Source organism: Alexandromys fortis, unplaced genomic scaffold (genome assembly GCF_014885135.2).
Source record: "Alexandromys fortis isolate MF-2015 unplaced genomic scaffold, M_Fortis_MF-2015_v1.1 scaffold_70, whole genome shotgun sequence".
NCBI lineage: Eukaryota > Metazoa > Chordata > Mammalia > Rodentia > Cricetidae > Alexandromys > Alexandromys fortis.
The window spans coordinates 8,191,082-8,214,127 of NW_026067955.1; the positions used below are offsets into that span (position 1 = coordinate 8,191,082).

The window sequence follows — 23,046 nt, forward strand, 5'->3', positions numbered from 1 at the left end:
TTTATGAGGACCTATTTGCCTTGTGTCTGTTCCTACAAATAAGAAGGCAAGCTAGTCTGTTCTTCATTCTCTGGGACTCACAGCCCACAGGCGACGAGGCAGAAAGGATGTGGGCACTTAGCTCTGATACAGTTTGATAAGGGCCGGAGTGGGAGCTGTAGGCAATGCTGTCTACTTTGGGAGAAGTGGAAGATGGGAGCAGGGGGAGGTGCCAAATAGTTCTGGGCCGAGCATAAGCATCCATGGTATAGCCTGGGGCCCTGGTCTACATACCCTTTTATACCAGCACTCAGGAGACGGAGGCAAGCAGATGGATCTCTCTGAGGCCAGCTTCAAACATAGGTCTACATAGAGAGACCATGTCTTTTAAGGGGTGGGGAGTGTGGGGGGTTAAGGTTGCTAGGGAGATGGCTCAGTGCTTAAGAGCCATTGTTCTTGCAGAAGACGTGAGTTGGGTTCCCTGTACCTTGTAACTAGCCTCAGTTTTAATTCCAGAGGCTCTGGTGCCCTCTTCTGGACTCTGAGGTCACCTATCCACACAGGCAAAATACGCAGACATATAAAACTAATGAATCTTTTTTAAAAACAAAACAAAAGACTATTCAGGGAAGAAAAACTTATCTCGTGTGAGTGCATGAGCTGTCTTTTGAGCATAGAGAGATGCAAGCCCCTAATATAGAAGACCATGAATGTCAATCTAAGTAGAGTTCCCCGGAAAACGGCAATGGAGAGACACTAACCATGCTTTAAGAACATCGTGGCTTTGGGACATTTGGGAGGAGGGACAGAAGACTGAAAGGGAGAAGGTGGAGGTGGGTGTGATTACAGCAGGTGATGAGACCCTAAGCCAGGGCGGTAGAGAAGGGAAGGGAAGATAAGTCGGGATCAGCCAGCCATGGGAGGGAGGGAGGTGGACTCCTTTGTTTATAACCTGGCCTCCTAGCACACGATGAGGCTATTCATAAGGTATACAGAAAGAAGAGACTCTCCACTTGAGTAGGTCGAGGAGTCCTATGACTTCATGGGAAAACTTTTGAACCCCTCTGCAGATGGTTCCTAAGGGATTAGGAGATCTCCAGCCACTGTCCCGTAAGAGCCAAAGAGCCCCAGGGGTTACAGACCTCCTCCTCCTGAAGACAGAAATGGCTGGCTCTAGAGAGTTATTGGGGTGGAGGGCCTACAGGTCTCCATCTGTTGGGTTTGGTGTCGAGGCACCAGAGATCCCAGGAAACAACAGCGTGCTTTGAGATGTAATACAGAAGTGCCGTTTGCAGGATGGGGAGGGGACATCGCCTAGTATCCTAGAATCTTTTTAAGTTTTTAATTGTGTGTATGTGTGTTCATGAATGCAGAGACTCATGGAGGTCAGAGGCAACAGATCTTCCTTGAGCTATAGTTATGTGATTATCAGATAGGAAACGAGCTCAGGTCCTCTGCAAGAACAGTATATGCTTCTATCCACTAAGCCAACTCTCTAGTCTTTAAGAAAACAATAGAAGACCTCCGAGGTCTCATGTAGCCTAGGCTGGTCCCAAACTCAAATATTCAAGAATGACCGTGAACTTCTGGTCTTGCTGATTTTCCACTTGAGTGCTGAGAGTATCTGTCTGTGGTGCTAGGGCTGAACCCAGGGCCTTTGCAGGACAGCCAACCCCCGGTTTAGAATCCTAGATATTCTCTTTTTCTGTTTTAGGTCTGGATCTTGGGTATTACCTTTTATATCCTCCTCCACTTCCATTTTACAGACAAGTAAAAGCCAGGTTGGAATTGAAAGGCTTCCCAGCCTGGTCAGAGCCGAGCCTGATCCAGTTTGCCTCTATTACCTAACCCTACTCCTCCAATCCCTACAAATCCTAATATATGGCTCTGGAAATTTGGGGGAAGTGTCTGTTTTTGTTGAGTTGTCCTGGTGGTCATGTGAAAGCAATTTACTTAATAGCTCCAGCCTGGGCCCCCTAACCAGACGCCCTTCCGGGAGGTGAGGGAGATCCGGTGTCCAGACCAGAACAACGGAAGTTAAGGATATGGTAGGACCCGGCAGGTTTACATAAGGAAGATTGGTGACCCTGACACTAACAGAGACACACAGTCTGCATAGAGAGGCTCCGCTGGACCTGGGCATTTTCAAATCCAAAGCAGGGATTCATTCCTAGGTCCACTCCCACCCCCTGACCGGCACCACAGGCTTCACTTGGTGCCTTGAAGGTTACATCTGGATAACACTTTGTTACTCCACAGCCTCAACTCCCCAGTCGCACTGAGGGAAAAGCAAAACAAAACAAAACAAAAACTGAGGCACAGAGAAGGACTTTGACTTGGCCGTGATTGCCGAAGCAGTTATTTGGAGAATTGGGTGGAGTTGCCCTCTCCCCCCATAGAAGCCCCTGGCATTTCACCATGCTTTGCCCTCTCAGCCTGAGGAAAAAAGACTCCTCCTTTTGTATATCCTACTGGGGTATCCTGGGCCTCCCCACTCTGGAAAGAGCAGTACCTCAGATTTTCTGATGTGGGAAGAACTGGACTTGCTTAGGAAAGAGCCACCTGGGACAAGCACATCTTGGCTATTTATTTACCTGTGTTAATAGAATTTAGGGGCCATTAGTGTGGTGATAACACCACCTTATCAGGGTGCTTTTCTGCATTAGTTACACTCTATAAAACCCCCAAACCCTGGGGCAGTTAGACTGAAGTGAAGCTGGCTGTGTGTGGGTAGCTCTAAAGTGGTCAGGAGAGACAGCGGGGTCTAAGATGCAGGGCACCCTGTGCCTTCCTGTGGGCTTGCCACTCCTATTTGAGCAGCACGGAAAGGTGTCCTTTCTTAGTGAGGGCAGCTGTGCTGCTGGGAAGGAGCTTGGAATTTGGAGTCAGCCCACCTTGAGTTCAAAATGAAAATGAAGAAACGCCTGCCTTAATCCCAGTGATTATCTGTGTGCCCTTGATCAAATTCTCAACTTCTCTGAGCCCCAGAAAAGCTGGAAAACCCTACCTAATGTGGTTACTATGCTAACGTAAGAAATAGAGGCCTGTTTTTTTTTTTTTTTTGGTGTGTGTATGTGTGCATGTATGTGTTTGTTTGTTTGTTTGTTTGTTTGAAGACAGGGTTTCTCTGTGTAGCTCTGGCTGTCCTGGAACTCACTCTGTTGACCAGGCTGGCCTTGAACTCAGAGATCCACTTGCCTCTGCCTCCTGAGTGCTGGGATTAAAGGCGTACCCCTGGCTCTCAGTGTCTGTTTTTAGGGCCACGTTTTAAAATCTTTGTTTCACTTGTGTGGGTGTTTTGCCTATGTGTCTGCCTGTGTACCAGGTGTGTATCTGGTACTCTCAGAGGCCAGAAGAGGGACATTGGATCCCCTGCAGCTATAGGCTATTGTGAGCCACAATATGGTTGCTGGACATCAAACCTGGCTTCTTGGAAGAGTAGCCGGTGCTCTTACCGGTAAGCCATCTCTCCGGCCTTCACAGCCATGTTTCTGTGACAGCATATAGGAGCCTGCTGATTTCACTAGGTTCTTTTCAGAGTGTGGTGGCGGTGTCTAAGAACAGTGCTCAGGGGTGGGGTAGTTTTGTTCCTGGGATGCCAGCGAGTCTGATGTTGGCACTTCCTTTCAGTATGTGTGTGGAGTGAATGTTCACAGAGGGCTCAGCAGGTCTACTGTGTGACTGGGACAGGTGACTGGACTTCCTGAACCAAACACAGGACATGGGTTCACCTGACATGTGGCATGAGAACAGGACAAAATACTTGAAATTGGGTATGCTTTTGAAACCCCAGCTGTGGCATAAGGACCACAGGAGCAGGAGTTAGGGTAGGGGTGGGGCTCCCTTACATTTCCTCCTTCACCTTCCCGCCCCAGTGCTCCAGAGGCCACCACCACGTGTCACATCCCCGTCCCCCGTTAGGCACACATATTTAATAAGCAAGCACACCCTCTCCAGGCGTACTTCACACCCTCCATGGGAGGCTGGAAGTGGAGGAGAAGGTGTCTAGGGAAGAGCTGGAGCTTCCAAACGTCCTGGCTAAGTAATTAAAAGTAGGGCTTTGAGGTTTTATTCCCCTTGGCCCCAGCCTCTGGGATCCCCTGCCATCCTGCCTTTGACCTATTGTGGTATCAAAGTTTGGAGGTTCCCCCAGTCTTCCAGCGGCCAGTAGTTGGACGCACAGACGTTCCTAAGGAGAAGGCAGCCCCTCCACACACCATCCCACACCACCGCTCCCCCTTCCAGGCCCCCATCTGTCAGAGGCGGCTGCAGAGGGGTGAGCTGTGGATTTATGGCTGGGGACTTGAAAGACAAAGTTGCCTTTTGTGTTGGAATTGGAGCCAGGGTAGGGGAGATTGGTGGATTGGTGGTGGAGCCAGAGGGTGGGAGAGAGAGCCTGGGGTTCAGGGGCCCAAGAAAGGGTCAGGAACTCAGGGAGGCCGGTTTCTCAGCAGGGTCACCTGGCCAAAGCTGGCCAGCAAAGCCCAGCAGGCTTCTGAGCCAACCACAGTCTTAGGAAGCTGTCTGTAGGTCCATCTACCCTCCTCTGCTAATTCCAACATCCACACGGCCCTTCCCACTTCCGAGTGAACTTTTGGATTCAGAGCCCCAGCTCCACCCACAGCAAAGTCCCCAGGACTACTGAGGCGTGCACTAACCATCTTGATGACCATAGCTGGTCAGGGCATATTGCTCCTTAACAGAGTTAAAGTCAAGGGGGGTCTGGATAATGGGGAAATGTGAACAGTGTTAGGGGTGAGCCTGGGTCTGATAACTGTGTTTAAAGGCCAGTGCTTCCTACCCCTGGGGTAAGGGCAGCAGGAGCAATACCCCCGCTGCCCCAGGACCCAGGGTTTCTCACCATCCCTGCCTTCCCTTCCCTAGTCTTTTTGGAAGGGGGCATTTACAGAGGTATCCTGGGATAAAGAACATGTGAGGGACACAGCTCCTTGCCCTTCAGCATTCAGATTCCACTAGGCTTCACTGCTTGTTCTGCTGAAAGGTCTGGACTGAGGCCAGAGTCGCCCTCGGTGCCTAGTTCAGCAGGTGTTTTAACTACGCCTCAGAGAGCCACATCCAACGCTGGGAATGAGCCTGGCCAATAAAGGCATGACTTTATGGGCTTCATAAACATTTTACTAGAGAAATCAAGGCCTCGATTACCCAGTGGCCTCTTCCAACTGACAGCTTGCCTCCGTGAAACCTCCCAGCAGAAGTCAGATAGAAGAGACCACACTCTGGTTAATGCCCTGCTGTCCCCCACCCAAGAACCCCCTCCCCATTCTCCATCCTCTTGCAAATTCTCTGCAGTCCCACCTCCAGGGGACTGCATCTGCCTCGTCCTCTCCTGGGAAAGAGTCTACTCTAGGTGGAGTCATTGGCCTTTAGCCTTGCAGCCTTGCTCTTCCATTACCTGGGGGCTCTCTCTTAGCTCCGTTCTCCTGATCCCCTCCCGCAGCAGGGAGCAGCAGAGAGCAGCAGGCCTAGTGAAGGGAGCCCACCTGTTTTATAAATAATAATAATAATAATAATAATAATAATAATAATAATAATAATAAAGAAAGTTCTGAGGACCAGGTGGAATGGCACAAAACTCTCCTCCCAGCACTTGGGAGGCAGAGGCAGGTAGATCTCTGAGTTTGAGGCCATTACTTCCCACCCCTGGGAAGTGAATTCGAAGTCATTCAGAGCTACATAGTGAGATCCTGTTCAAAAACAAAACAAACAAACAGAAAGCCAACAAAAAAGAAGTTCTGGGATTCTGGGAGGTCGTCTCACTTGCCCAAACTCTCAGAGTTCATAACAGTGGGCTGAAGTTGGACTGAACTGTAGTGTTGAACTTTGAACTCAGTTCTAGGTGATTCTAGAGTCTTCTGTGATGTCTGTACCACTATCCTAAAACGTTCTTAGCAAATATTTGCTGACTTGGGACAGTACAGAATCTTGCCATGTGAAGCATTGTGGCTCACAGGTCAGCCTACAAATGTGGCTCTTTGTCCTCTGTTTCTGTGTTCATATGGCCAACTGTGAGAGGCAGGGGCAGGACAGGGGTGAAGACGGAGAGCAGGGGTCCTTTTAGATGGCGCAGCAGTGAGACAGGGAAACAGAAGCAGTTAGGGCTCTGAAGCCTTGAGATGAGCACTAGTGATAGAACTTTGTGATGGCTGCCCGCTAGCCAGCGGCCAACCTGTGGCTGTGTGTGATGGCTGCCCGCTAGCCAGCGGCCAACCTGTGGCTGTGGAACATTTGAAAAGTGGCAGTAAGTCAAGGAATAGAATTTACATTTTGTTTGTTTGTTTGTTTGTTTTTTTGAGACAGGGTTTTTCTATGTAGCCCTGACCATCCTGGAACTCACTTTGTAGACCAGGCTGCCCTTGAACTCATATATGCAAATAGTGTGTGCACTATTTTATGTAAGGAACATGAGCATGGATGTGTGCTATCTGCAGAGGGCTCTGGAACTGATGCTTCATGGGTCCCCACACATGACTTACTGAAGAATGCAGTTTTAGGGGCAAGTTTGAAGCAATGGGTAGCAGTGTCTAGGGTGCAGGCATGTGCTTGGTGTAAGCAAAATGTTATTAGTGTCCGTGTTGCCTGAGGAGGAGCTGGGTTTCCAGATGTTGTGTGCCCTAATCCTTGACAGTGATAGATGGGTAGGGAGATGGTGTGTGTGTGCGTGTTTGTGTGCACGCATGTATACGTATGTGTATGTATGTGTGTGTGTGTTTAGACTTCAGGATCTTTGGATTAGTCTTCACAGTGATCCCCTCTTGAACGAGTGCATGAGAACGGGGCAGTGAGCTCTCAGAAACCTCCACCCCCAGCTACGAACTCTGGCAAAGTCGAAGTTTTCCAAATATGTCCCCAGCTCTTTTTTTATCATCACACATCAGATAGTAATATGGCTGCAGCCAAAGGTGGGAGACTTGAGCTTCATTCCCAGTGCTCTGCCTTAACCTTTCACTGCCCCCTGTGTCCCTCTGGAGCCTGGCTAATCAAATCCAGGCCTGACCTCTGCAAAGGCCCTGGACCAGGTAATAAGTTCCCCTCTCAGAGCTGCTGTAGCTCTGGTTCTCTGGAGACCCCGTCCCTCTGGGTGATCTATAGGGGTGTCCAGGACCATTTCCTGTCATTTCTCTTCCCCTCTTACCTCTGCCGTAACCTGCTGCATCCACGGTGAATGGGTCACAGGGGAGCCGGAAGACCCTTTCACAAGTGCACAGGGATAGGGTGCTTGCTAGCTCCTTTTCCCTGTTGCTTCCTTTTGGCCCTCACACCTGGCAGGCTCCCACCTACTTCCTTACCTCTTCTGTCGCCCAGCGAAGGGAAGAACCCAAAACTGTCCTCAGGACCGAGAAGTGTAGAAGTGGACGCATCAATTGCCAGGGCCATAGCACTGGGTAATGGGTAGCAGCTAACGCAGGCCACAGTCGTCAACCACACTGTGGCCTCTGTGATGACCTTATTTTCATTTTTGATTCAGAATCCCACTGTGTAGCTCAAGGTGTTCTTGAATTCATGATCACCCTGCCTCAGCCTCCTGAATACCTGGACTATAGATGTACGCTACCACACCTGGCTAAGAACAGGTTTCTGTGGGGGGGGGGGGGGGGATAGCTTATGCCAACACCTGGGAGACCTCGGAAGGAAGATTACATTGAGTCTGAGGTCGGCCTGGGCTACATAGCAAAACTTTGTTTAAAAAAAAAAAAGAACTGGACAGAACAAACAAACAACACAAACACACACACACACAACTTATGAACCAAATATGCTCTACCTTTTTTTTTTTTTTTTTTGGATCTTTCGAGACAGGGTTTCTCTGTAGCTTTCGAACTCACAGAGATCCGCCTGTGCCTGCCTCTGCCTCCCGCAAGTGCTGGGTGCTGGGATTAAAGGCGTGCGCCACCACCACCGCCCGGCTCTCTACCCTGACACTAGAGGAGCCCGAAAGCCTGTTTGTATGTGACAAGTCTTTCTCTGTCCCTCCAGCCAGCTTCCAAATAATGACATGGAGACTTTTTATTAATTATGAAAACTCAGCCTGTAGCTTAGGCTTGTTCCTATCTAGCTCTTGTCACTTAATTGCCCCATTTAATTAATCTACTTTCTGTCACGTGGCATTATCTCTCTTCCATCTTGCCCTTCCTATTTCTTTCCCTGTCTCCTGTCATCCCTTGCAGGTCTAGATTCATCTCCTACTTCCTCTCTCTCTGCCCAGAAGTCCCGCCTATACCTCCTGCCTGGCTATTGGCCATTCAGCTCTTTATTAAAACAGTTACAGCAATGTATCTTCACACCGTGTACAAACATCCCACAACAAACAAACAACACACAAGACTTAAGAACCAAATATGTTCTGCCCTGATACAAGAGGAACCCAAAGCCTGTTTGAGAGCCATGAGTGCCTTGAAGGTTCTGGTTCTCCAGCTAAGCTGGGTAAGCTCTCTGACTTGGAGACTGTGGTAGAGGTTAGCGCAGAATCTGAGGGTCCTGAGGGCACCTACCCCTCCATGCATGCTGCGTAAACTAGGTCACTCAGCAAGCCCCAGGTTGAACAAAGAGTAAGTGAAGGCCGGGAAGAGGAGAGGGAAGCAGGAGGCTTGGTGAGAAGAACACACCTGATAGCCCACTGGACTCCCCGGGTGAAGCTGAAGCTGACCAGGCTGGAGAGATGGTCCAGTTGAGAGCACTGGATGCTCTTCCAGAGGACCCAGGTTCACTTCCCAGCACCCACATGGCAGCTCACAACCATCTGTAACTCCAGTTCCAGGGGATCTGACACCCTCTTCCAGTCTATTTGAGGAACAGGCATACATAGATGCAGGCAAAATACCCATACACATAAAATAAGAATAAATAAATATTATATATTTTGTTTGTTTTCTCGAGACAGGCTCTCACTTTGTAGCCCATGGCTGTCCTGGAACTCCCTCTGCAGACCAGACTGGCCTCAAAGTCACAGAGATCCAGTTGCCTCTGCCCCCAAGTGCTGGGATTAAAGGCGTACCACCACCACCCAGCCAAAATGATATCTTTAAGAAGAAGAGGAAGAGGAAGAGGAAGAAAGGAAGAGGAACCTGGTTTAATGTACATTCTGCTGCAGGGGTTCCTGGCCTTGGAGAGAGAGAAAAACTGGCTAGGGTAGTAAGGACACCCCTGCAGAAGGCCTGGCCTTCAGTACCCCTTTTACAAGACAAAAGGATTCACTTCAAAATGGGTTTTCAAGCATTTTTTGTACAAGCAAAGCAACCCTTCAGAATAAGTGTGCCAGTAAGACAACACGCAGGGTCTACCAGGTCCCCTCCAATGAAGGCAGTGAGGGCTAGGAGGGCCCCAGGGAACCTCTAGGGGTCCAGTGACTCTACTGGGGTGCCACCCCGTTCCAGCACTGGCATCCCTTCCCGGCATCTTCATACTCAGCCTCGCTGTGCTGATAGTGTCCTTCTAAGGTTGAGTGTTTGAGGGAGGCCTGACCCATAAAGACCAGACTCTGCCATCCCAGCGCCCAGACCTGAAAAGTAGCAGCTTCTTCTGTCTCTCCTCAGACCAGTTCTAGGGCCTCCAGGGAGTCCAGCCTGAGGCCTAAAGGCACAAAAGACTTGATTCAGTAATGAGGAAGCATCTGTAAGGATGGGGGCCTAGGAATACAGCTCCTCTCCAGCCAGAGAAGAGGACACCAGATCCTGTTTAAGCAGGGTCTGGGTGAGGGAGCAAGATAGCAACTCTGGAGCCTGGGTACTCGTTTCCCCAAGGTCTATCTCCAGCCCTGGAGGTTGGGCTAGACAGGACCCCAGAGACTTTTCAACCTCCACTCCTGAGCCTCTGGGTTGACCTACAGTCCTTTGGCCAAGGACAGCCTTTGGCCTGAGGCAGGGCAGGCTGACCTCGGGATGCTCCCTGGGGATCCTCTCATCCAGCCTGATGGGGGCCCCAGCTGGACCACTTGTCCTTCCCTCTCAAAGCCAGGCTCCAAAGTCCTGTCCACAAGAGCTTTACCCACAGGGAGACACTCGTGATTGATCACCAACACAACACCAGAAACACATACCGGCCACCGTAGCTGGCAGATCAAACCCCTACTGTTGTCCAGACGGGGACAGTCAGGCCAGATACAAGAGACAGAGCCAGGCTTCCCAGCAAACACTCAGCCCGGAACACATGTACAAGAAGCTGTGCACACCCATCCACCACACTCCCAGGAGGCCATCAGAGAGGAGGAGGCTGGGCAGGGGATTTTTATGCATGTTTATATTTAATGAACCACATGCAAATGAGATGGAGAATGGCCACAAAGGAGCCAGCCCCTAGAGACTCGAGGAAGGCACAAAGGCTTGTCCTCATCCTTGCAAGCTGCTGAGCGGCCATGGAGTCCAGAGCAGGACTGTGGATTGAGGGAGCCTGAGAGAGGACTTCGGAGCCCTGAGGAGGGCTGTCCAGGCATGCCAGGGAGCCTAGAGCAGGGACAGCCAGCAACAAGCTCCAGGGGTCCCTGCTGCTGGGGGGGGGCTCTTTCTGGGAGGAGGGAGCCACTGCCCCAATTGATGGAGTGCCAGAGGGGAGGGGCCGCAGCTTGGACAGATGGTGTACCGCCTTCCTGCACTTGAAGCAAAGTGGATTTTAATGAAATCTCAGTCCGGGTGCTGAAGCTGGGAGCTTGTATGGGAGGGGCCTTTCCCCAGGTTTGCAGTGTGGGGCCTGAGCCAGGGTGGGAGCAGGGTGGGAGGAACACTTAACCAGCTGGGGGTACAAGGGGGCACCATGGCCCCCTCTGTAGATCAGAGTTTAAGTGTGAGTCTGATCCCCAAAAGGTGGGGAGGGGGTCCTTGAATATTTATGACACATTGAAATGTAGATTGGTAGGTTTGACAGTCTTCTGAGAGGCCTGTCACCTTGCATGGATACACTACCCTCTTGGGGCGCTTGTGGAAACTACAGAACGGCACGTCTGGGGAGAGGAAAGGAAGGGAAGGATAGGAAGCCACTGGGCCCTAGTAGGGAAGAGGCTGGCCAAACTACTATTGACAATGTCCCTACAAGGTGACAGTGGTGAACCGGTTCATTCTCTGGGCCTCAGTTTCCAGTTCTGTAGCATGTGGCCCATACTGCTCAGGTACCAGCAGATAAAAAAGACAGTAGCCAGTCTGGGAGAAGTGCCTTTCTCTAGGTGGCTTTCACGAATGAGGTCCAGGAGACCCTTTTCTCCCTGGGAAGCCTCCACAGCCCACACATACCTCCTTAGAGTCTTATCGCTCTGTTCTGGTTTTGTTTTATTTTTGAAACAGGGTTTCTCTGTGTAGCAGGTTGTTCTGGAACTCGCTCTGTAGATCGGGTTGGCCTCAGACTCACAGAGATCCGCCTGCCTCTGCCTCCCGAGTGTTGGGATTAAAGCTCACCACTGCCCAGCAGGCTTCATCATTCTGGAGTTGGCCTCCCAGGAATGTTCACCCTACAAGCCAAGGGAGGTCATAAATCCAGTCCAGCACAATGTTGTAAATGTATTTAAAACATTATGAATTTTTTCTTTCTGCCTTTTTTGGTAACTAGATTGCATGGTTCTCAGTTGTGACCTTTGCATACGACAATGTCTTGTCTCAGTGTCTCCTCTCTGGGTCTCTTAAACATTATGTCATCTCTGGGATCAGAGTGTGCCTACCCATGGTAGAGAGGGCTGAGGGGAGGGCTGGTATGTCTCTTAAGCTACTGTCCTGCCTCAAACAGAATGCACCTCAGCGGGTGACCCCTCATCACTTCCTCTGCACCTCCACAGTGCACCTTATCTGCCCCCCTCTTCTGTTTCCCCAGCCATGTCAGACTTCCACGTGCACCCCCAGGCCACCATGGGTGAGGAGGGTGGTGTAGCCCGCTTCCAGTGCCAAATCCATGGGCTTCCCAAGCCCCTGATCACGTGGGAGAAGAACAGAGTCCCCATTGACACGGACGATGAGAGGTGAGCCTCTGGTGGGGAGGACAGAGAGGCTGACGGAGGTACTGAGTCTGGACGAAGACTTGGCAGCCTTGTGTGTGCTACAGTGCCTACAACCTGGGGCAGTGCTCTTTATGCAAGCTGCAGTCAAAATTGGGGGTCCACATGGCTTACTGGACCCCCGATCCTAGACTCAGGAAGGTGTGTGTGAGGTTCGTGTGTGATTGTTATCAAGATTAGGATGGTGTATCCACCCGGGAGGGTCCCAGTGAGTGTCTGTGATCACAGCAGTATGACTGGGTTAGTGCCCACATCTCGGTTTATGTCGCCATGGCTTGAGGTCATGCCAGTTGTCAACTGTGCCCTCCCCCAACAGGTACACATTACTGCCCAAGGGGGTCTTGCAGATCACAGGACTTCGGGCTGAAGACAGCGGTGTCTTCCACTGTGTGGCCTCAAACATTGCCAGTGTGCGGGTCAGCCACGGGGCCAGGCTTACTGTATCAGGTGAGCTCCTTCGGCCCAGTTCTGTCACCCAAGTTGGTCTACTCACAGACACACCGGGTAGTTGGCAGCCGAGGCTGGTCTCTAGCCCTCTCCTTTTCCCAGTGATCCCTGGGTTCTTCCAATGCTGGAGGCCTAGCTTGGGGGTAAGGATGATTGTCAGGACCCTGAAGTTCCCCAACATCTCCTTGTCTTCAGAACTTGTTGGGGGCTGGTGTGTGTGTCTCCAGGGTCATGAGTGGGAGTGAGGAAGTGGAAAAGCTTCCCACTGAATTAAGGAAATGTGGTCTTCTCCCCTCAGGCTCAGGCTCCGGGGTCTACAAGGAGCCCACCATCCTGGTGGGGCCTGAGAACCTCACCCTGACAGTGCACCAGACTGCCGTGCTGGAGTGTGTCGCCACGGGCAACCCGCGCCCCATTGTGTCCTGGAGCCGCCTGGGTGAGCCTCATCCATAGCCCAGCTCTCTAGCCAGCCTACCCCCTGGGAGGGTTGGTGTCAGGGTCTCATCACCCAGCTCTGGGGGACTTTAAATTGTGTTTGTTCTCCGCAAGGGTCAGTCTCCTCCCCCGTGGCCTGGGGAGGGGCTGAGCTTCTCTAGAGGTCAGCCTGCTGCTCCTGCATTCTCTCTCTCCCTGCGGAGCTGGCTTAGTTCCCTGGGTTACCGAGCAGAGACAGTTCTCCCTCAGTGTCTCTCCAGCCCCAGAGCTCTGCAGCCCTGAGCACCCAGTCCCTCCCACCCCACCCTCCATGCCCTGGCCACACCCCCAGCTATGCAATCCTAAGCCTTAGCAAGCATCCCACTCCCAGGCTTGCCTGCTCCCAGCCAGAGCTCGCAGGCGACAGAAGAAAGCAGTGAAAGGGTGCAGATGGGCCACTAGTCTAAGCCGAAAGGTCACTGGGGGAAGGAGCCTCCAGAGGGGTGGGGTGGGGCCGCATGCACAAGGAGACTATGCCACACTAGCAGCTGAGTGATGGGGGAAGGAGGGGCCCTGTGGGATAATGGAGTAGATTTCACCACTTCAGGGCCTGAATGGGGAGCTGTCTCCTTGTGTTCTGGCTGTGCTAATCTGATCCCTGGGGTGGGGGGAGGGCTTGGGTCCCAGGGAGAAAATGGAAAGAGTAGGCTACCATCAGGAGCCACTAGGCACTCCAGGAGCCATCTGCTCCGTCATTTCCCAGAGTACGGCCTAGCAGGAGAGAAAGAATGGCTCAGGGGCCTAACAAGTGTGGGAAACAAAGTTAACCAAGGCTCTTTACTAAGGGACTTCTCAGAGCCTTTATGTTCAGGGCCCTGCCTGTGCCTCGGCAGCCTGGACTAGAATGGATATTCAGCCATGGAGTTTACAACTGCCGATCAAATTCAAGTCCTCTATGGACTCAAGGAGAAGGGACTAGAAGTGCGTAGATGCTGAAGCGGGAGGATGTCACCCTAGGCTGTGCGGTGGGAGGCTGGGTAAAAACCAAGCAAAAGCAGCCAGCAATCGTGCTAGAATCAGGACGCTGGCCCCTGCTGCTGGGCTCAAGTGCCATGCATTTCTCTGCCACTTCCGAACTTCTGTGGAGGGACGGTGCCAAAGCCGTAGGTGGGGGCTTTCCGGAAGACTAGTAAAGGGGTAAGGCTTCTGGAATGTTCTCACCTCTTCCATCTCCACACTCCCGTCACCGCTCATTCCTCTCCACTTCCATTGCAGATGGTCGCCCCATTGGGGTGGAGGGCATCCAGGTGCTGGGCACCGGAAACCTCATCATCTCAGATGTGACCGTCCAGCACTCAGGTGTCTATGTCTGTGCGGCCAACAGGCCTGGCACTCGGGTGAGGAGGACAGCCCAGGGCCGGCTGGTGGTTCAAGGTACAGAGCAGCCAAACCCCTGCTTCCCATGACCCCTCAGCACCTCTGGTCTGTGCCAGAGATCAGTACTTTCTATTACTGCAGCTGCTTAGCCTTGCCCGAGCCCTGCCCCTCACCCCTCATACGTCTCTGGCCCCAGAACACAAGTCCTAGCACCAGAGGGGCGTGGCATTCTCTGACTTACAACCTATGTGCCCTGCACATGTTGGTACCACCCCTTCACCCTGGGAAGCTCTGCCACTTTCTGATATCAGCAGGTCATTCCCCTGGCTCACACGCATCCCTTCCCGCAGAGCCGTTTCATTCACACATGTGGCTCTTCCACGCTCACACCTGCCTGCTGTGCGCTCCAGTGTGCCTCTCTCGGGATGTGGGGCCTCCGGCTCCATTTCCAGGGCTTCTCCCTGGCTGTCTCTCCTCCGTGGCATGGGAATAGAGACGGGAAGTGGGGAATCAGGAACTTAAATGCCGTTTGTTTAGCTTGCTGTGTGCTGTTAATCTGTCCGCGTGAAAGTGATGGAGTATTCCATTCCTGGGTGTTAATGGAGGCTTGAGGCTGGGGATTGGAGGGAAGTGGGATTGGGTGGTGAAGGGGGGCTCATCCATCTCCTGTCATTACAGCCTTGGAGGTGCAGCCAGCCTATTAGCACATTTATTTACTTAACAATTTCCTGAGCAGGGAGCTCAGCTTGATTGCTTTCGGATACAGATGTCAGGGTTTTTTTTTAAAAATAGTCCTTAAGATGGAATCCTATTCCTAGATGCTGGGGTGAAGGAAGAAGAAAGGGAGCCATTCCTGGCCTCTTCTCTGACCCATTAACCCTTCCTCCTCACCCCTCCATTCGTGGCTGTCCCTGTGCCTCTCTACACGACCCCTATGACCCCATGCTTCTCTGTGTCCACTCAGCCCCAGCAGAGTTTGTCCAGCATCCCCAGTCCATCTCCAGGCCGGCTGGAACCACGGCCATGTTCACCTGCCAAGCTCAAGGTGAACCACCCCCTCATGTCACATGGTTGAAGAATGGTCAAGTGCTGGGACCAGGAGGCCACGTCAGGCTCAAGAACAACAACAGGTGTGTGTGTGTGCGCGCATGCTGTGTTGTGGTACTATAATGGGAAGAAATGGTGTCTGAAGTCAGTGGTCCAAATATAAGCATGTACCTCTCTCTAGCCAGGGGAGATGGGATGGGATCCCAGGGATTCTGGGACGTGGGACTCATGTCTTGGGCCTGCCACCCTTGTGCCGATAAGTCTTGCTCAGACAAGCAGGGGCTCAGTCTCTCCATCTCTCAGGGGGGCGATGTGGCCGACCTCTGAGGCTCTCCCTCTCCCTGCAGCACACTGAGCATCTCTGGAGTTGGTCCTGAAGACGAGGCCATCTACCAATGTGTGGCTGAGAACATTGCTGGTTCATCCCAAGCCAGCGCCAGGCTGACCGTGCTGTGGGCTGAGGGGTTGCCAGGCCCCCCACGCAATGTTCGCGCTGTCTCTGTGTCCTCCACCGAGGTTCAAGTATCTTGGAGTGAGCCTCTAGCCCACACCAAGGAGATCATTGGCTACGTCTTGCACATCAGGAAGGCTGCTGGTGCGTAGTGACCATCAGGAGAGCTCTGTCACCCACCCTAACTATAGCTAACCCTCTGAACCACATATATCCTGACCCAGCACCTTCCTTTCCTTCCACACCCGGCTCCCTGACCACCTTATTTCACCAAAACTTCCAAGATTCCCTCCCATCTCTTAACACTCCCCGGGGCTCCCTTTTGCCTCCCAGACTCACCCAAGCTGGAGTATCAGGAAGCCGTTAGCAAGAGCACCTTCCAGCACCTGGTCAGAGATCTCGAGCCCTCCACGGCCTACAGCTTCTACATCAAGGCCTACACACCAAGGGGGGCCAGTTTAGCCTCTGTCCCCACCCTGGCCAGCACCCTGGGGGAAGGTAAGAAGAATGGGATGCGGAACCCTAGATGCTCGGGCTATCGGAGCACCCGGAGCACCCGGTACTGGTCCTGAGGCTAAGCGGGGACAGCTCTGCCGGGAGGAAGGGGCAGCCTTTTAGAGTGAGGCCATGCCCTGTGCCTCAGGTTAAGAGAAGGCTGTCAGGTTCTTGGGTTCTAGGTCATGGGAAGAAAACTAGAGCTCTGACTGACAGCTCTCATCTTGGCCCTCTAGCCCCCCTCCCGCCCCCGCTATCGGTGCGGTTGCTGGGCAGCTCCTCTCTGCAACTTCTGTGGAAGCCTTGGCCACGGCTGGTCCAACACAACGGGGGCTTCAAGCTGTTTTACCGCCCGGTCAGCGCAGCCTCCTTCACCGGCCCCATCTTGCTCCCTGGGACTGTCTCCTCTTACAACCTCAGCCAGCTTGGTGAGACATGCAGGGTGGGGGGCCGCGCAAGGCATGATAGTGGGTGCCCGGGGTGGTGCCCCTCCCCTTCCAGAACAAAGCTGCCTGGCAAGGAAGGGGAAGTTGCTGAGTAGCCCCTGCTTCCTGCAGACCCCAGCACTGTGTATGAGGTGAAACTCCTCGCCTACAACCAGCATGGAGACGGGAACGCCACCGTCCGCTTCGTGTCTTTGAAGGGAGCCTCTGAGAGGACAGGTGAGGGCTAAGGGTAGGCCATGGGCTGCAGCCTGACCTGAAGGAAGGGAATGGGTGACAAAAGGGCTAGGTAGGAGGGAGGCCGTTGTTTGCAGCCCTCATGCACAGGGCTTGGAAGCATAAAGCTTAACTGTGCAGCTTTGCAGCTGTATGCGTGACCTTGGGCGAGTTGCTCAACTTCTTTCAAGCTTTATTTTATTTATTTATTCATTTATTTTATTTTATTTCCCATTATGAAACAGGGTTAATGGTTCCTACTTTGTAAAACTATGGCAAGGATGAAACAGTCCATAAAAACAAAACAAAGTACAGCTGCTCCTGGCTGGGAACACAGCTCAGTTGATGAGTGCTTGCCTAGCAGCTCCAAAGCCCTGGGTTCCATGCCCAGTGCCATAGAAACCAGGCATAGCATCTGTAATCACAGCACTCAGGAGGTGGAAGCTGGAGGATGAGAAGTTCAAGGCCATCCTCAGCTACCTAGCAAGTTTGAGGTCAGCCTGGGCTACGTGAAACCCCGTCTCAAAATAAACGGCACAAGTCTTGGTATCTGACACAGAACCCGGTGCTCAGAACTTAGAGCAAGAGCTGAAAGATTGAGCTGGGGCCCCGAAGGAAAGGTTAAAGGGGTCAAGCAGAGGAAGAAGGCTGGGGAGTCTTGCTTCAGGCCAGCCCCAACCTGCCCTGCCCTCTAGCCTTGAGTCCCCCCTGTGACTGCCGGAAGGAAGATGTCACCAACCATACATCCACCACAGGCATTGTCATCGGCATCCACATCGGAGTCACCTGCATCGTCTTCTGTATCCTCTTCCTCCTGTTTGGCCAGAGGGGCAGGTGGGTCCTGAGTCTGGGGAGGAGCTGCCGCAGGGGACAGAGACAGAGCTGGCAGCTCAGCCTCTGTCCCCAGTGGTACCCCCCTAACACTTGCCTCATCTCTTAGGGTCCTCCTGTGTAAGGATGTGGAAAACCAGCTCTCCCCTCCTCAGGGTCCCCGGAGTCAGAGGGACCCTGGTATCCTGTCCCTGAATGGAATGAGCCGAGGAGAGGGGGGCCAGCTCAGCCGAGATGAGAAGCATATGGATGCCAAGGAGTTGGAGCAGTTGTTCCCCGCAGCTGGACCAGCTGGGCAGCCAGGCTCCAGGCCCACTGTGAGTACTCGTGCCCCACCCACCTCCCTCACTCTCTGACTCCCCCATGCCGCCCCTTGCTTCATCTCTTCCTGGGGCACCTAATTCCTGGTCAGGGCTGCTCCTTGGGTCCTGAGTCAGTCTGGGAAGCCTAGGGATGACCAGGCACACCCGCCCTGCAGCCTGCAGTCCACACGCTTCTGCATTTGGCACGAACAGCTATGAATGTGGCCTAACTTAAAATCGAAAATTTACTTAAAACAGGATGAACTGGCTGGGCCTGGCAGCACACACCTTTAATCCCAGCACTCAGGAGGCAGAGGCAGGTAGATCTCTGAGTTAGACGCCAACCTGGTCTTCAGAGTGAGTTCCAGGACAGCCAGGGTTATGCAGAGAAAACCTGTCTTGAAAAAACAAAAAACAAACAAACAAACAATCAAAAAAAAAAAAAAAACAGCAGGTATGGTGGTGTATACCTGTCATCCCAGCAATACTCAGGTGAAGACATGAGAATCAGAATTTCAGGATTAGCCTTGGCTACATAGAGAGCCAACCTGAGCTACATGATACTCTCTTTTTTTTTTTAAAAAAAATTATGATTATAAGCTTGGTGGTCCACATCTTTAATCCCAGAACTCAGGAGGCAGGTGGATCTGTGAGTTCTAGTCTATCCTGGTCTACAAGCACTAGTTGTAGGCCATCCAGGACTACAGAGTGAGACTTTGTCTCAAAGAAAAAAGAGAAAGGATTTTGAGGGTTTTTGCTTTTTTTTTCTTTCCAAGACAGGGTTTCTTTGTGCAGCCCAGAACCAGACTCACAGAGATCTACCTATTTCTGCCTCCCGACTTCTGGGAATAAAGGCATGCGCCACCACTGCCCAGTCGGAGAGAAAGGATCTATATATATATCTTTTTTATGTGACTTGGCTGAATGGTCTTCAGCATTGTCATTTTGATGACAATGGACAATGTGCCACAATATGAAAAGTTAGATACAACCGCTGGCCCCACACCCTGGGGTGGCATTGGGACCAACCCGTGCCTCTAGCTCTGATACTGACATCCATACCCAACCTTCCTTCCTCAGGATCCTGCAGCCCCTGCTCCGTGTGGGGAGACCCAGCTCTCCGTGGTGCAGCTTCAAGGCTACAGCCTTCTGGCAGGAAGGACAGCAGAGGCCAAGTCCTCCTTTGCAGGGCCTGGACCTGCCCCAGAACCCCAGGATGTAGGCCTCCTCAGTGAAGGACAGGACGCCCAGCCTCCAGCAGTCCCGGCTTCCTTGTGAGCCAGCATTTGATGTGTTCCGGAGGGGCAGTGCCCCATTCTCAGGTTGAAGGCGAGGTTTTTCCTGCTCCATGGGACTTGAGTGGTTCTAGGAGCTCACCAGTGCTTCTAGAACTGAAGGACAGGGTTCTCAAACCACAGGAGCCAGTGGGTCCTACAGGAAGGCATCTCCCCTGCTAGAGCTAATGTCCCCTCACCAATGCCTGCTGCCCACAAGAGTTCTAATGAAACAAAGTTTTCCTTTAAAAATCAAAATTTGAAAGTCAAAAAAGAGAAAGAAGAGAGAGAGGAAGTGAACTGTGTTCCAAACGATAGTCCCTGCTGCAGCCTGGCCCCTGATGCCCTCGCCCTGTACCAATCTTGTTTTCTCAGGATGGATTTTAGCTGTTTTGACTCTCAGCACCTACCTCAGCCGGAATGAATGTCCTTGGGAGTAGTGGGGCAGTAGCCTCAGCCCCCTGCCCCACAGAGCCCGAATGTACTCCTACCTCAAGCCCCCGTTTGGGTACCCCTCCCACCCCATATTCTTGCCCTGAGAGTAAAAGAAAAAGGAGAAAAAATAAGAAAGAAAGAAAGAAAGAAAGAAAGAAAGAAAGAAAGAAAGAAAAAAAGAGAGAAAAAAAGAGAGAAAGAAAGAAAACAAAACAAAAAAACACTATCCCAACTCTAAGTGTGAAAGAAACCGTCTACCTCAATCCTCAAGGCCCTCGGTGTGGGCCTGTGTTGTCACTGGGCCCTCCTAAGCCTCCCTCTCCCCCAGCCTTGCCTGCCTCTGCCCCAACAGAGGAGTCTTTGGCTAAGTAACCATGGGGTTTACAGAAATAGAGATGAAATTGGCCAGAGAGAAAATGCGAAACAAGCCAAAACAAGAGGAAAATTGTTCCTTGAAGTATAAATTGTTGTCCCAAAATGGTCACCTCCTGGCATACCAAACCTGTCCTCCATCCCCTGTGTCTGTCCACCCCTGCTCTGATCTTCTCAGACAACCCACTGGCCATTGGGATCCCTCTGATCCCTCCCTGCCTGGTACGGGGGAAGGTAGGACATGACCTGGAGGTTGTCCCCTGTCCTGTCCAGACACGGGCTCCAGTCCCTAGAATGTACTGCATTACTTGGAGTGGGTACACCCCAACAGAGGCACCCCAGCTTTCCGTATTACGGGACCCAGGTAACCTGACCTACGCAGTCAGCAGGGGTGGCCAGGAGTTATTTTTGTATGAGGTGTGTTTACGTTTTATTTCTCTTTTCTGTTGTGTTGTTCTTTGAGCTACTTAGGTTAAAAAGAAGAAAAAGAAGAAAGAAAGAAAGAAATACCTATTTTTGGTTACACTCAGAAACATTTTTTTAAATAGCAGAAGGAAAACTTTTTTTAAAGAAAAAAAGGGGGGGTAAATGTATTCCTTAAAAATGAGGTTAGAACATAAAGTCCCTGACCCCAGATCCTCTAGGGACTGCCCACCCTGAACTTTAGATATTAGCTGATAAAGGTAGAATTCGTGGTGTTTTCTAGAAACCTAGAGTCTTGTCCAAGTGAACTTGGGAAGGGCAGTTTGTCCCTTCCCCCAGATGGTAGGTGGATTCCAGGGCTCCTCCCACTCCTTTGGTCAGAGGGGCTGTGGGGAGACGGGACTGGCCGCCTCCTTGGCCTGGCTTGGGTTTGTCACAGTCTGTCCGTTTTTAACTGAATAAAGATACTGTTGCCAAAGTGACTGTTGAGGTTTTTGATACTGGGTCAGATTCTGGGCTAGAGAGGGCAGGGGGATGGGGGCGTGTTTTGGGGAAAGGGCCCTCATAGTATCAGAGCCTGGGATATTGGCAACGATACCTTCAAAACTGTGTGAGGCACCCCCAAGTGGGCACTCTGTGGGCAGGTCACACCTCTACTCATGGCCTTGTGAAATAGCTGTACTAGTGATCATTCCCATTATTAGGGTCACAACTCAGGAAGGCAGGGAAGCTGGGGCTGGAGTTCAGTTGGCCGAGTGCTTGCCTAGCATAGGGTCTGGGTTACCTCCCGGCACTACATAAACTAAACATGGTAGTGTGTGACTGTAATCCCAGCGCTGAGGAGGTGGAGGCGGGAAGATAAGTGCAGGGTCCTCAGTTACATTGGTGCTCCTCCTATCCCACCAACCACCCCATCTAGCGTCTCAAGGTACAAGATGGTAGTAGCCAGGGCTTAAACCCATTCTGACTGCCTGGGGCCCTGTAATGCGTTTTAACATGGCCTCTAATCTGCTTAGGAGCTGTGGTTTGGGCGTGCCTGGGCGCGGGCAGCCATCTCTGTTCTACTCAGCTTCACTCAGCTGACCCTTTTCCCATCGGTGTAATCTATTTCCCTAAGTATGACCAGCCTTCAGGACTTGCTTTAATAAACAATGTAGCGGTCCTATTGTGTCTCTAGGGCCAGGTTAGAAACAATAGTACGGGTCTGGAGAGATGGCTCAGTGGTTAAGGGAATTGCCCGCTCTTCCAAAGGTTCTGAGTTCAGTTCCCTGCAGCCACTTGGTGGCTCCCAACCATCTGTAATGAGGTCTGGTGCCCTCTTCTGGCCTGCAGACACACACACAGACAGAATATTGTATACATAATAAATAAAAAAAGAAACAATAGTATGACTGCTACATTGTTTATTAAAGCAAACCCTGTAGGTCCAGTGAGAGATGATGTCTCAAAAATAAAAAATAAATATATACAAGCAAAAAACACCAGGCAAAAAGCAATTAAGGCAAGTCCCCCTCCACACACCTGCACATACACACAGAGCCAGAGGCTGGGGATGAAACCCTGGATTCAATTCCCAGACTTGCATAAACCAAGCATGGTGCTACACACCTATAACCCCAGCATCTGGGTCGTAGAGGCAGGAGGATCGGAACTTCTGGGTCATCTTCAAAAGAAGAGAGGTCATCTTCAAAAGAAGAGAGTTTGAGGCCAACCTGGGCTACAGGCCCTGTCAAAAACAAGGAGAGGCGGCAGGTGAAATGGGTCATCAGGTAAGGGCACTTGCCACCAAACCTGATGACCCTGTGACCAGCCTGGTAGAAGGAGAGAACTGATTCTTGCAAGTTGTTCTCTGACCTCCACAGGCACACTATAACATGTACAGTCACATATAACCAACCAACCAAACGAGGCTTTCGTGGGGGGAGGGAATCCGCAACTCAGGTGGGAAGGAATTCTATACTTGACCTGACTTCCCTGGAGCTCTCTGGAGCTAAAGGAGCCTCTGGTCCCACCCTGGCAGCCTGGTAGCCAAGCACTTATGGAACGGGGCTGTGACAAGAGGATTTGCTGCCACCTTGTGGAATCAATGAGCACTACAGCCTATGGGACGGGCGTGCCGTTTTAAACACCAGTAGCGGTCAAGATGTGCTTCGTTTGCCCCCTGTAAGAGAGGCGCAGAGACAACCTCTATGAACTTACAATACAAATAACTCACAAGTATCAAAAGACTGTCTTGGGTGTATAGCAGCAACCTGCTTTAGAAAGAGAAGGCACGGAATTGCTGAAGTACTGGGTTGAGGAATAGAAAAGCCAGGGAGTAGCAAAGAAAGGCTGGAGGTGTGGAAGTGAACCAGGAGGTCACCGGACAGTCAGGAGGATGTCATTTGCTTCGTGGGGTGTGGTGCTTAGATAATCAATGGAAAGCGTATAAACGGAACAACTGTCAGATTCCCCCAGCGGATGCTCTTCACATGGTCTGATGTGGCCTGGAATCTTCTGAGGGAGGAAAGGGGCCTCAGTGAAGACTCATGTCCCAAAGATAATCATGACA

General features: G+C 51.7%; 1 protein-coding gene across 2 annotated transcripts in view; it reads left to right on the forward strand.

Moving 5' to 3' along the window:
* Positions 1-20,965, forward strand: part of Igdcc3 (immunoglobulin superfamily DCC subclass member 3) — a 42,679-nt gene extending 21,714 nt beyond the window's left edge. The window contains exons 3-14 of one of the 2 annotated variants that reach the window (XM_050151908.1): positions 11,788-11,932; positions 12,285-12,415; positions 12,714-12,851; positions 14,105-14,263; positions 15,171-15,336; positions 15,601-15,848; positions 16,038-16,202; positions 16,436-16,627; positions 16,757-16,861; positions 17,554-17,692; positions 17,799-18,006; positions 19,072-20,965. In XM_050151908.1, the coding sequence (XP_050007865.1) occupies positions 11,788-11,932; positions 12,285-12,415; positions 12,714-12,851; positions 14,105-14,263; positions 15,171-15,336; positions 15,601-15,848; positions 16,038-16,202; positions 16,436-16,627; positions 16,757-16,861; positions 17,554-17,692; positions 17,799-18,006; positions 19,072-19,269 (1,994 nt within the window). In that variant the 3' untranslated portion in view covers positions 19,270-20,965. The remainder of the gene's footprint in view (positions 1-11,787; positions 11,933-12,284; positions 12,416-12,713; positions 12,852-14,104; positions 14,264-15,170; positions 15,337-15,600; positions 15,849-16,037; positions 16,203-16,435; positions 16,628-16,756; positions 16,862-17,553; positions 17,693-17,798; positions 18,007-19,071) is intronic. The other variant, XM_050151909.1, reaches the window with a different exon arrangement.
* Positions 20,966-23,046: the final 2,081 nt, after the last annotated feature.